The sequence below is a fragment of the Protopterus annectens genome, chromosome 6.part1, assembly GCF_019279795.1.
Source record: "Protopterus annectens isolate FY-2018-M chromosome 6.part1, PAN1.0, whole genome shotgun sequence".
Lineage (NCBI taxonomy): Eukaryota > Metazoa > Chordata > Ceratodontiformes > Protopteridae > Protopterus > Protopterus annectens.
The window spans coordinates 509781207-509794869 of record NC_056738.1 but is presented as its reverse complement, the minus strand read 5'-3'; the positions used below and the strand labels follow the sequence as shown (position 1 = coordinate 509794869).

General features: G+C 36.8%; 1 protein-coding gene across 1 annotated transcript in view; it reads right to left on the bottom strand.

Annotated features, from left to right (window-relative positions):
• Positions 1–1120: 1120 nt before the first annotated feature.
• PARD3B (par-3 family cell polarity regulator beta) overlaps positions 1121–13663 on the bottom strand; it is a 5075916-nt gene continuing 5063373 nt past the window's right edge. Inside the window, exon 27 of the mRNA XM_044075955.1 lies at positions 1121–2450. Within this exon, the coding sequence (XP_043931890.1) occupies positions 2171–2450 (280 nt within the window). The 3' untranslated portion in view covers positions 1121–2170. The remainder of the gene's footprint in view (positions 2451–13663) is intronic.

Below are 13663 nucleotides of genomic sequence, written 5' to 3'. Positions count from 1 at the left end.
TATATGTATGTATATATATATATGTATATATATATATATATATATATATATATATATATATATATATATGTATGTATATATATATATGTTTGTGTGTGTGAGTGTGTATGTTTATATAGATATAGATATATAGTACATGTGCATCTCTGTGTGTGTGTGTGTGTGTGTGTGTGTCTGAGACACAGACAGAGATAAATGGAAAATAAAGCTCTCCTTCATAAATGCCATATGTAACCCTACAAGTTCTCAAGCTACATTCTCAATACTGTCAGATAAGGACAGCATGGCCACAATTGGTTAGAGCAGTGAGTACATTCTTGATACTGTGAGATGAGGACACCATGGCCACAATTGGTTAGAGCAGTCAATACATTCTAGATATTGTCAAATGAGGAGGTCATGGGCCACAAATGGTTACAGCAGCCTATACATTCTTGATACTGTCAGATGAGGAGACCATGGCCACAATTGGTTAGAACTGTCAATACATTCTAGATACTGTCAGATGCGAACGCCACAGCCACAATTAGTTAGAACTGTCAATACAGTCTAAATATTGTCAGATAAGAAGGCCATGGCCAGAATTGGTTGGAACAGCCACTAAACACCTGTAATGTTAGCAGCTAGCAGTTGTGTTAAGGGAGTGAAGTAATGTAGTTAGAAATGTTAAACTGCCTCAAGTTACAGATGATTGATCACCTTAAACCTTTGTTCTTTCTGCCTGTTTTGGCTAAACTGGCTCTTTAATTGTATGGTAAGTAATATTCATTTTCACCCACCGTGATATTTCCCCTCCATTTCATGAATTATTCTGAATTACTGTATAACAGTCTGAATCCAGGTACTATTGCACAACACCCACATGCAAAAGAAAGTTAGAAGTGTTTTTGATACAAGGCCAAAGCAGGCATGCTTGTGTAAAGAAGCATGAAGTGGTTTCTGCTTATAGTGGTTATGTGATAATCATTTATTTCTCTGGGACCCTCAAAGGCAGGAAGCATAACCTGCCTCAGCCTGCAATGATCTACATCATGAATACTTCTGAGGGCACACATGAAGGGATTAATCTAGTCACTGAGCATGCGTTATCTGTTCTGGAAGCAACACACCTACACAGGTATACAGGTATATGGTGGTATTTTTGTATTCCTCCATTTTTTTGAGTGTGGTTGCTTACACCTACACAGGTAGGCTGTTTTCTCTTCTTGAATATTCATCGGTCAAACAGTCACGGGACACTAACAAAACAATATTTTTCAGCTTTCTAATACAATACATTCCACATATTAAACATTCTGTCATTTGGTCAGTTAGTGAAGAAGAATCCCTCTACTTCACAACAAAGTGCAAATGGTAGCAGGGCATGGCACTTTCTTCTGTACCCATTAATGCGCCATGCTATTTTGGTCCCTAAAGAACACATCTTTTGGAAAAGGCTCAGGATTTGACAGCACATATGTAAATTACCCTACTTTAACAAACAGCAAAAATGTCCAAAGTCTTATAAGAAGTGTAGGTGAGCAGATGTGGTGTTCACTGCAATTCACTGCTGTTATATACTGAGTACAGATTAAAAAATACCACCCTACTATAAAATGCAAGCAGCTGTGGACAAAACAAGTAAGCAAATAGTGAGGCAAGCAACAGAGATGAGGAGCTGGTACTGCTTCTGATACTAATAGTAATAATAATACCTTTGATGATGCAAGAAATACATAATACTTAAAGAATACACTGGTGAGTATTTTGGCCATTTTGTTATTCCACTTGTGATGAAACTGGTTACTAAATGAATAACAAAATGCTAGCTATGTGCAACTTTCATTTTTCTTTCTTTTTTAGTCGTACCATTATATGATGTATGCTTTTGCATGGTCAGTAGTTACAGTCCAGTTACTCATAAATTGTACCATTCTGTGCCATTACCTATATGTAAACATTCTCCTTTCTCTTGAGATGGGGATTTTGAGAACACCTTTTTCGGTATTCTTAGAACATATGACATGATCAAAATGAGAATATTTTTTATCAACTTCTCCAGTCTCAAACATTTTTATATTGGAGTGTCTGTGTGTCATTTAACTGCTGTTGCAGTATTATTTTGCCTTGGGTCATTGTTTTGCTCATCCGGATTGCCATGCAGAAGTTGGTCAGATCTTATTTCATGGTATCATACTTTAGCGACATTATCCGAGTACTGGGAAGGTCTTTGTAACTGGGGTGGAGAGGGTGGAACATCTTGGCGGAAAGGCCCTCGCTGTTGCATATGTAAGTGGTAACTTCGATCCCTGTAGTTCTGATACTCTGGTCTTCTTGGGTCTGTAAAATGAGGATAATTGCCACGCTGATGGTACCCAGCAAGCACTGCTCCTGGATAGTGGGGTGGCTCCCTTTCTCCATATACTGATCGAGGCTTTGTGATGTAACCTTCAGCTTCAACAGGCCCACGCCTGGAAAACAAAAGTTTAACAGTGTTATTGATGACAGTGGATATAATCAGACTAACATCCCATAATCTGAAGTAAGTAAATGTAAAATATATGAACTGCATACAGTGTTAACATCCCATTATAAAGGCCAGCACACAAACTAATGCGTCACAATTGACATAGCTTCTAGTACAATTGAATGGTTATGATTCAGATCCGAAATATATCATCTATCAGTTTACCATACTGTTCTCTTCAGAGACCTCATGAAGTCACTACTATCTTTAAAACACAGCACAACACACTGGCTGTAATAGACATATGTCATAACATAGGACAGTTTTAGACTGTAGCTGCTTTTTTAAATATTTGTAAAAGTAGAGGAATCAAATATCATCACATAAACATTTGTCCACTGAATTTGTTTTAACGCAAATCAAGCCTGCAAATATTAGTTTTTGCAGATAAAGAAAAATGAGGAAATACTTTAAAACAGGACAAAAATGCTACATTGAAGGAGCATGTTTCAAAATCCATTTTAATTGGAAGTGTGTTTTTGTAAACAAACGTATCACTATTTTTCAGACATTCAATTACAATGAAGTATTTTGAAGTACTGCCTTATACGTTGTTAAAACATCCAGGAAGAGGTTCAGAACCACAATGACACCGCTTACAACTGTTATGGCAACATTCTCACTTGCTATGCAAAACAAAAAATGTAGAAATTTTGTAGTATATTGATCTGTTACAGAGCACTGTGCTGTCAAATTGTAACGCAGTGGCATTGATGGTAAGACAGAATGCTGCCATAATGCCTTGTTCTCAGATTCCCTGTATGCAGTGCACAGCATTTACTGGTGTTAATGCAAAACAGGGAGGAAAAATAACCTAAAAAAAGGAAAAGCTGCTTTTCTTGCTAACTACATTAAGCCAGGGACTAATCCCACTCCCTGCTTCAGAAACAATGGCTAATAATAAAGGTACTACTTATCTGTATGTGGTTTTGATCCCATTTGTAGTCCACCTTGCCTTCAATGTCTTCTAGACTGCTGTTGTTAGTAACATTTGTGACAGAGTGTGTGCAACAGGCTAAGTTTAAAAAAGCATTTTTCCAGATGCTTCTTTCAAATTCATGATTATTACTTTCTTTTCCCTATAATTATCTTGGAAGTCTCATCTGTTTAGGTAAATAATAATATAAAGAACTGCACAGTCACGCAACACACACACACACACACACACACACACACACACACACACACACACACACACACACACACACACACACACACACACACACACACAGTTCCAGGTGGATTGGGAGGTATGTCAGCACAGCTCTTATACAACAGAGAAATTAAATAAACTCAATATAGAAATGAAATAACTACACATGAGTAAGTCTGTCATTCTGGTATTTGCAGATAAGGTCTGCAAGAACAAGTGCAGACTGTGAGGTATTTTCTAATGAGAGGGAAGGCTTGCCATTCCGAAATGCAGAAGAAAAAAATGGGGAAATGAGGCTGACTGTCTCTAAAGCAGTACAGTTTGAAAATGTAAGAATGTATAATTACTACTAGCATAAAATAAAACTAGCAGCTGAGAAGAGTTTCCAAATAAACAAGTTTACAAGGAAGTAGATCCACTATCATGAAGATGGCTATGGTTCTGGATTTACTGGTACTGTTCTGTCTATGCAGACTCTTGCGTCATAATCAGTCTGGGTTTAAAAACTTGATGAGGGATGAAAAGGTACATAGGAGACACACGTGAAGAATGTACCAACTTGACATGGAGCACCTTCTTCTGGGAGACAATTTGATAACTTGCTAAAGTACGGTTTCTACTAAAAAAGCAAGCTTTACTGCTAAAAAGACTGGCATGTAAGAAGAAATAGGCATGCATACCTATTGTACGTGGCAGACAGATTCTGAACCTAGCCTGTCTTCAATGAAAGCAGACAGCTGCAGGCGGAATGAATGGAGTTTGTATGCTTTTCACTGGTGATATCTTGCATGATAAAGTGAGTGTGTCCACCTACCCCAAGAGTTAAGTGGACTGGCCCTATCCACCAACTTGACTGAATGAGTAACTGTTGAGAAAACTTGTCAGATGTTGGGACCCATATCTTGCTGTTTAGATCTTGTCCTTGGCAGACCTCAGTGAATTGTTGTGATGCCATCAGCCATTTAACTGGAGAAACTGTGAGCAATTTATTACAACATGACATTTTCCTTACTCCTTGAAAGAACAATCAATTTATTAATAACCCAACAAAAGCTTTCTATGAAACTGATAAAGAAAACAAAAATACCAACACCTTCCAACATAGAAGAAATCAATAAATTCTGGAGAAGGATCTACAAAACACCTGTTGAAAATGACAAAAATGCTGACTGTATAGAAAAGATGCAAGAAACAGCAGCAAATGCTAATACAGAGAATATAAAATGGAAATCAGTAACAGCCAGTGAAATTGTGATGAAATTCAGACAGACTGTAAAAACCTTAAGTCCAGTGATATAACCAACTTCTAGCGAAAGGTATTATTATCTTTTCACAGGAATTTAGCCTCTTTAAAAGCAAATTTGCAAAAAACCCTATGAATTACAGACCAATAACTTGTCTTCTAAACAATACATAAATTAAATACTGGAATTGATTTGGAGGTAATAGACACTTAGAAAAAAATCAGTCATGGCAAAAAAAACAGAAGCTTAATAAAAGAAAAGTATATAGAATAAATGATCATTTTTAAAAAGCCACAATTCAAGCTGTCAACAGGGATGGAACCTATACACAGCATGGAAAAATTACAAAAAAGCATTTGACAGTGTCCCATATTCCTGCATTATGGAATACTGTAAAGTGCATAAAATGTACCCTAAAGTGTTAAATTACATAACAGTCGCTAATAAACAGTTGCAAAGCACTTCAAAGCTCAGTAATGAAAAAGGGAAAATAAATATCACAGGAATTAAAAATCCAATGTTCTTTGTCACCGCTGTTCTTTTGCCTTATCCTTAACACATTAATGTGTACTTAAAAGACTAGCTGGGAGCACATCATGTCACTGAATGTAATTTTGGTGAATGTAAAAAAAGTGTGTGCTGCTTACTGAAATTACTTTTTGCTGATAGTGGAGTTTGTTTTTTTTTTCTCCACTACTCTGTGACCTTGGAGTAAAGTTCATGGGGTGTATGGGTTGCAGGTGGCCTTTACTCCTGCAAAAACAAAACGGTTGAGTTATTCATTGAAGACGAATTCAGTGAACAGTTTTCAATGTTTTTCCTGTTCATAGAAATTACCTACGATGACTCAACATGAATCAGAACAGGCGGGGCTATGATTACAACTTAACTTCCAGAAAACATCTCATCTACTTTTTGTGGATAATCAAAACTGTACAGTTCATTAGGCAAGGCACTGAAAGCACAACTAAAATGGTTAAAACTTTTTCAAATGACATAAGAATGGCATTTGACCCTTGTAAATGTGCAAAAGAAAAATTTATAGCAGAAAATTTGAAGCAACAAGAAAATTTCAACCTGGGAGAGAGGAATGTGACAGAAAATTGTGAACAGCAGGAAGTGTACAAAAATCTGTTGATAGAGGAAGGGACAGCAATAGTGCAAGAACAAATGAGAACTAAGCTTAGTAAGGGCTATTTTTGAAGACTAAAATTAATATTGGCATGACATCTAGGAATAAGGTTCAAGCTACAAATACATTTTATCTTCCAATTCTATCTAGCAGCTTTCGATGAATTACTGGCCTCAGAAAGCATTGGATCAGTTGGACAAGAAAACTTTCATGCTTATCAGATGAAATATAAAGTCAAGTACATGATACGGCTATATATTCACAGGGTATATATTCATTGTTCAGAAGGCGGTATGGGCCTCTTTGATATTTACTATATGCAAAGGTCTACAGTCTTGAGACTTCATACATACTTGTTGACATCATCAGATCCAAACATAGTGAAAGTTGCAAACCTTGAAAAAAACAAGTCCAAGATGACATTTTTGCTCAGATTAGCAGAGCCATTTCTGAAAGGAGCAGGATTAGAAATCAAACCAGAAGTGGACAAAAAAGCAGTTTACAACAGAAAGTGTCAAAAAAAAAGATTATAAAGAATATGACCAAAAAAAAAAGAAAACTACAAACCCCAGTATTATAGTAGAAATTATATAAAACTGCTGGAATAGCCACAGATCAAGATTTAATGCATGAATGGCTAAGGAGAAATTAATTTAAACCAAAAGATGAAAGGTTAACAATGGCAGCACAAAACAGTAGATTACCTATCTACTCATTTACTCTACAGAAAACATGGAAGCTACAGATAAATGAAGGCCTTTTATTACAGAACGTGAAATAGTATCACATGACAGTGCTGCTTGTGATATATTCATAGCTGAGAGTCTACACCAAAAGGCATGATAAGGTTGCAAGACTGGTAGATTAGAAACTCTGCAAACACTCCTGCATATGGGGAACAGAGAAGCATTGAAAACATAAACCACAAAGAATTACTGAAGACGTTCTAATCCTATGGGATCACCCAGTACCAACAGCTGAAAAAGTAAAGCAAGAAATACAGATGTTGTAATTGACAAATTCTATTCCATCATAGACAAAAGCCTCAACCTGGCTATTCCTACTAGACCCAGATATAATGGGAAGGTTTAAAATAAACCAACTGGGTATTCCACCAGTTTGGCATAAATTATATAACAAGAGAAAAAAATTCTTAAATCATGCAGCATATCTGACACTCCATATATTAAAGACTGCATCAACAATATCAGTAAGAAAATAAATGCTGCTATTGGGGCTAATAAGGCAAATCATCAACTTAAATTAGCTTCTGAAGCAAATGGTAATTTTACATCTTTCATTAGTTACTTTGGAAACTATTAAATAGAACCCAGCAGTCTTCTGAACTTATCCAAAATGGCACAACCCCATCAGATCTGCCAAATAAATACTAACATACAAATTTAGTGCAACATTCACCCCTTTAACAACTATCTTAATTCCACAAATTTCCAAATCACTTACACCCCCTAATATTACAAACAAACATGTACTGAAGGTGCTCTTTAAAATTACCTGGATGCATAATAAATAGCACCAAATATACCCTTGAGGAGCCCCCCCCCATTTAAATTGTTTAACTTGAGCTTATCTATAGGATTTGACCCTAAAGTACAACAAACTGCAGGCATGTTGCCCCTACAAAAGGGTGGTTCTAACACGGACCCAGGAAACTATAGCTCCATTGGCCTGACTAGTCTGATATGTAAATTCATGAAACACATCATATCTGACCTTGTAAAATATAATACCAAAAATCTTATCAGGCCAAACTCACATGAGTATGGCTTTGTCAAAGAGTGACCCTACCTGCTTATTAGATCACACAGGCTGTTTTCATTGATCATTCTGTTCACACAGCTTAGTTGGATCTTGCCAACTCGTTTGACACTATACCCCATACTGGCATCATAAACAAGCTAAGTGCTTTAAAAGAAGATGCACAAGTAGTGAAGTGGATAGCCAACTGGCTGAAAGAACTCGCACAGCTATGATGTCAGATGCCTCCTCAGAAAGTATGAAGGTGTGACACCCCTGCACTGGCCCAGTAACCAAGGGCCCTCAATCTTCACCACTGGCAACAATAGTAAACGTACACATTGGGAGGATGACACGTACACACACATTAAAGTGCAATTTCCCTTAAGAGCACACAGAGATCACAGTTAATCAAGGGCTGGTTTCTCCCTCTTTCTCCATATCCCCAATAAGACTCCCCACTGGCACATCTATAGGGTTGAGATTTCAGCTGAGTGGCCAAGCCAAAACCTCCATCCTCTCTCTCTCTCTGTCTCTCTCTCTCTCTCTCTCTCTCTCTCTCTCTCTCTCTCTCTCTATCAGAGAGTTCTTAAATCAATATCAAATATTACTGATGGGTTGGCTTGGATAATATCACTTTTTGTCATCTGACTTTAGTTCCCAAGCTAACCACCCATTGTAGCATTTGACATCTCCTTGTGAAAACACATAGACAAAGGCTTCTGTTCAGAGCTGTGCAGCTGTTGGAAGTCATAAAGCAATAAAACAGTTCTGCATCTCAAACATAGTCATTACTTCTCTTCCAAGACAATAGAAAAACTTCTAGCTCTAGCCATTGTGTCTGAACTGATCTGAAATTGATAGATAACATTTATAGCACAATCGTAAGACAATTTAATTTCAACATATTTTCTTGATATTTTGCAGGTTAACCCTCTGTGTTCTAGTTTCTACTGTTAAAGCATATACATTTGCACAATTACAATAATTTATATAAATTTCTATCCTAAGCCAGCAGGGCATGCTGTGGTTATATTTTAGCTTAGTACTTTATACCTTTACAAATCTGCAGTGGTGCAGCGGTAGCATTGTCGCCTCACAGCAAGAGGTTCTCCCATTCGATTCTCAGCTGCAGCGCCTTTTGTGTGGAGTCTGCATGTCCTCCCCGCGGTCGAGTGGTGTTCGAAAGACATGCGTGAATGGGTGTGCCTTCATTGAAGGTTGGGCATCGGGCTGGCACCTCAGCACCATAAAAATCGACTGCCAATCATTCGCGGACCGGAGTTCTGCTGTGGCGACCCCTAACCGGGAAAAGCCAAAAGAAAAAAGAAAAACAACAACAACTTTAAACCTTTACATAAACTTCTGTATGAATCATATCAATATTCACAAATTACAGAATTATTTACAAAATTCCAGATAGATGGGTTGCCAGTATTTCTTTTTGTGACAGAAGGTAACTACTGATGTACCCAAGGGGTCATTAGTGGGGCCCCTTCATTATAGCAGCTATATCTCTGATTTCCAAAGCAGAGAATCTGATCCATTGGTTAAGTCAGCTTTCAGATGACTACAGACTGAGTGTTATTGTGAAATCTTCCCATCATACCCATTCACTGCAGCAAGAACTCATCATCATAAACAAGTGGTGTGCTGAAAAAGGTTTACTTAAAAATGGGCTAACATTCAATGCAAAAAGTCTAGTATTGTGAACTTTTAGAAGCAGCTCTCTCCCTCAATATACAGTATAACCAAAACCCCACTCCAAAATGATAAGTTATATATCCTGGAACCTGGATTGATAATTCCCTCTCCTTTGGGCTGCAACAGTAGTCAGAAAAAGCCATCTGTTTAGCACAACTTGCATCTAATGGCATATCATCCACATCAAAAGAAGTTACTATCTCTGTTTATGCAGCTCTGATTAGACCAACTGCTGTGTACCTTTATAAACATAAAAAGCAACTGGAAATGCCTTAGAGGTATCTAAGTAAGAAGACTGTTGACCTTAAGTCCCTGCACTACTATGAATGACTCTAAGAGCTATCCTGTTACTCAGTGTCTTAGAAGTTCTTTCATGGTGATATCTGTAGTGCTTCCATGCTGTTAGGGACCCCATTCTCCATTATCTCCTGTATCACTGCAAGTCAAATAGCTCCATTAATACCAGAACTAGGGACTTACATCTATACTAGCACATAAATCAAATGTGTTGGAGACACACATTTTGTATCTAACTCATACCCCACTTCTGGAAAAAACTTCCTCTGAAAGTTGAACAAAATGACACACTAGCATCCGATAGATTAAAACCATATGACTGGATGGGTACCAGGACTGACCTCCTTTGGCCATATTGCGAATAGGGGTACAGCATGAAGGTAGGTATTGGCAAGATGTAAATGGTCTTGTGACCTAGTCATCTTAATTCCCATGATCCAATGATCCAGTAACAAAAGCAGCACTAATAATTGACATAACCCAACCTAGCGAGTATAGCGTCATGCATATTAAGACATAAAATCATTAAATACCAAGATATGCAAACTCAAACTACAGCAACCCAGAATAAAGACACTCAGATAGTACCATAGTAGTTAGAGAAGCAGGACTAATAAAAATAATTTTGAGAACACTTAAAATTAACACCAGTACATGTAACTCCTTTTGAATTGCAGAAAAAGGCAATTTTGGGTACATTGCCGTAACTGAGAAGAACATTCTTGGTAAGCATCAAAGATTGAAACAGTAGTAATTTCATGACGTTTAATCATACCTGGACTTAGGAATGGGGTGCATTCTTGTCATGGTACAGTTGCTACTACTGTTTTTAATGACTCTGTATCACCACTTGCAACTGCTAACTGCACTGTAATTAAAATTTCCTGATGTTGTGGCAACAGAGTCTGATTGTTACTCATCATATTGTATTCAGAAAATGTACTAATCTTGTTATACTGCATTTGGAAACTTCTGCTGCTGATTTGCTGTGATTTTGATCTCCTGCTTTATTTGTTATTCTGTTTCTATTGACTCACTATGACATAACCCACTGCTGTTGCAATTGCCATACTAGACTGCATTTAACCAGTCCATGATACTGCTATTACTGCAATTGTACCTGCGCACTGCCACTACTACTCATTGTATTGTAAGGCTTTAGTTGTGCAAGCTAAGACAACTTTACTGAGCTGCACATTAAACTTTAATTCTCCAGTTGTGTTAATTAAACTGGCCTGCTAAGCAATTGTGTACCTACTACTGGTGTAAATTAAATCATCTTGTTGATTCACTACAGCATTTTCTGAAAACCGTCTAATGTGGCTGTGCCCTAGTTCACATTTTATGCATTATTTCTATTGTACTATCTTACTTCACTAGAAAACTTCATCTTCTCTCTAATTTATGACATACATCACAAAAAAAGTCCCTACAATAAACTTTATTAGTCCATTTCTTACACAAGAAACACCATAATCCATGATGTCACAGTCTCCTGCACATAATCTGCTTGTGAGATAGATATTTCAAAGAATCCCGCTTTTATTGAATCAACATCCCTTAAATATTTATTTGTTTATTGATTAATTGATTGACTGACGTATGTTTATCGGGAAAGTCCAACTGGGCACAGGTGGACTTTTTCAGCGGGGGGGGGGGGGCTGAGGAGAAAATCTCCAAGGTAATAATTTAAAGCAATTAACATTTATAATAACAAATTAATGCAGTTTAAGTGACTACATAATATAGTAGTCAGTATAATAAAATTTGTATTGACATTCACAAACGTTAGTATACAAGCATTATATTGATAATGTACAGACAGAAGAGTGGTGTATAAAATGCATAGGCGTAATTTATGAAATTCATTCCAGTGAGGTACTAGAGGGGATAAACAATTTTAAGTGTTAATAGAGAAGTAGAGATGGAATACTAATTTGATTGTGCTAATTATAATTAGGTATAGTAGTTTAAGTACTATAATAAAATTAAATATTATAATTTGGTTGTGCTAATTATAAATAGATACAGTAGTTTAAGTACTATAATAAAACTAAATATTATAATTTGGTTGTGCTAATTATAAATAGATATAGTAGTTTAAGTACTATAATAAAATGAAGTATTATAATTTGGTTGTGCTAATTATAAATAGGTATAGTAGTTTAAGTACTATAATAAAATGAAGTATTAGATGGGGATATGCAGGTTAAGTGATTTAGTGCTTTAAAGGAAGGTATAAGAAGGTGAATGAAGGATGTCAGGAGAAGCTGTGACACAGATGTGAGCAGGTCAGGAGGCAGAGAGGAAGTCTTGTAGTAACGGTTTGAAAGATGAAGGTGTGAGATAGACTTGACTGATATAGGAATTTTATTTCAAGTTTTGGTACATTATTGGAATAAAGACTGATCCCAGTAGCACTTTGTGGTTTTTAAATGGTAAGTGGTTGTTTATCATTTGACCAAAGTGGATTGTTTGCTAGTTAGTATTGGAGTATGGGGCTAATTGCCAGGCAGGAAAATGGGCCATAGATGATTTTGTGGGTTAAGATGAGCTGGGCATAAGACAGGTGGTGAGAAAGTTCGAGAAAGTGCTTTTCGTGCAATACAGTGGTGGGACTGGTAAGGTTTTTTTACAAGCAAATCTGGCAACATTGTTGTAGCATTGTTCAAGTTTAGAACTAGGTGACACTTACAGGTTGGTCATGATAGGGGCACCATATAGGAGAGATGTAAGTGGTAGCTAGAATTGCCTTGTCAGAGTCTATAAGGTATTTCATTATTCTATGAAGGGTACCTAATTTTTGATGGGTTTTATTGATGCTATTCTGGATATGTAAATCAAATTTCAGATTGTCATCAAGTGCCACCACACCCAATAATTTTGTGAGGTAACTTCAATCATGGTATTATTTAAGAAAGACATTTTACAGTTTTTTTTTTCATGGAAATGAGATTTTGGGAAAACTGAAGTAATTTAGTTTTTTGGGGGGATTTAGTAGCACATTATTATCCTGTAGCCAATTTCAACAGAGTTAAAGGCTTCCTAAGTAATTTTCTGAATATGTATGAGGTTATCTGAAAGTGATATTAGTAAAGGGCTGAGAATGCATCCCTATGACACAGCAGTACTGACAGGAAGGAAGGGAGAAAAGGTTGAAAGCCATTTAACAGTCTGGTATATATTGGTTAAGTAGTTGCTAAACCATAGTAGTGTGGATTGTGATAGCCCTAGGGAAAACAGTTGACCGAAGAGTTTTTGGTAAGAGACTAGATTAAAAGCTTTAGAGATATCAAGGAATACAGAAAAAACGAGTTTACTTTTGTCTCCGGCTTGGTTAACAGTATTTCTGAAGGGTAATAAGGCTATGGTAGTACTATGGGCAGGTCTAAAATCATGCTGTGTGGGAGTCACAAGCTTTTCCTGAAGGATGTGTTCAAGTAGTTGTTTGTGATTGTACTTCACCAAAAGTTTCGACAACTGCGGTAATATAGCAATAGGTCTGAAACTGGTCATATCACATGAGGGTCCTCTTTTGAGAAGAGAAAATATGAAGATTTTTTCTCCAGAAAGAAGGAACTTATGATCCCCTGCGATATTTTTTTAATTATGACAGATAGAGGATGGGCTATAGAACTGGAAGTGAGCTACAGGTATTCTGCTGGAGATCATCCGCTGAAGGAGAACAGTGTGTCAGTTTAAGGAGTAACGATTTGATGTAGGCCTTCTGGATGGGTCATAGGTTGAAACAGTAGGTGTTTGCTGTCTGAGAATCAGGAGTGTTAGGTGTAAAACCTTTAGTTAAGAACTTTAATGTTTTCTATAAAATGTGTGTTAAACTGAGCAGCTATTTCAGAGGGAGTGTTATT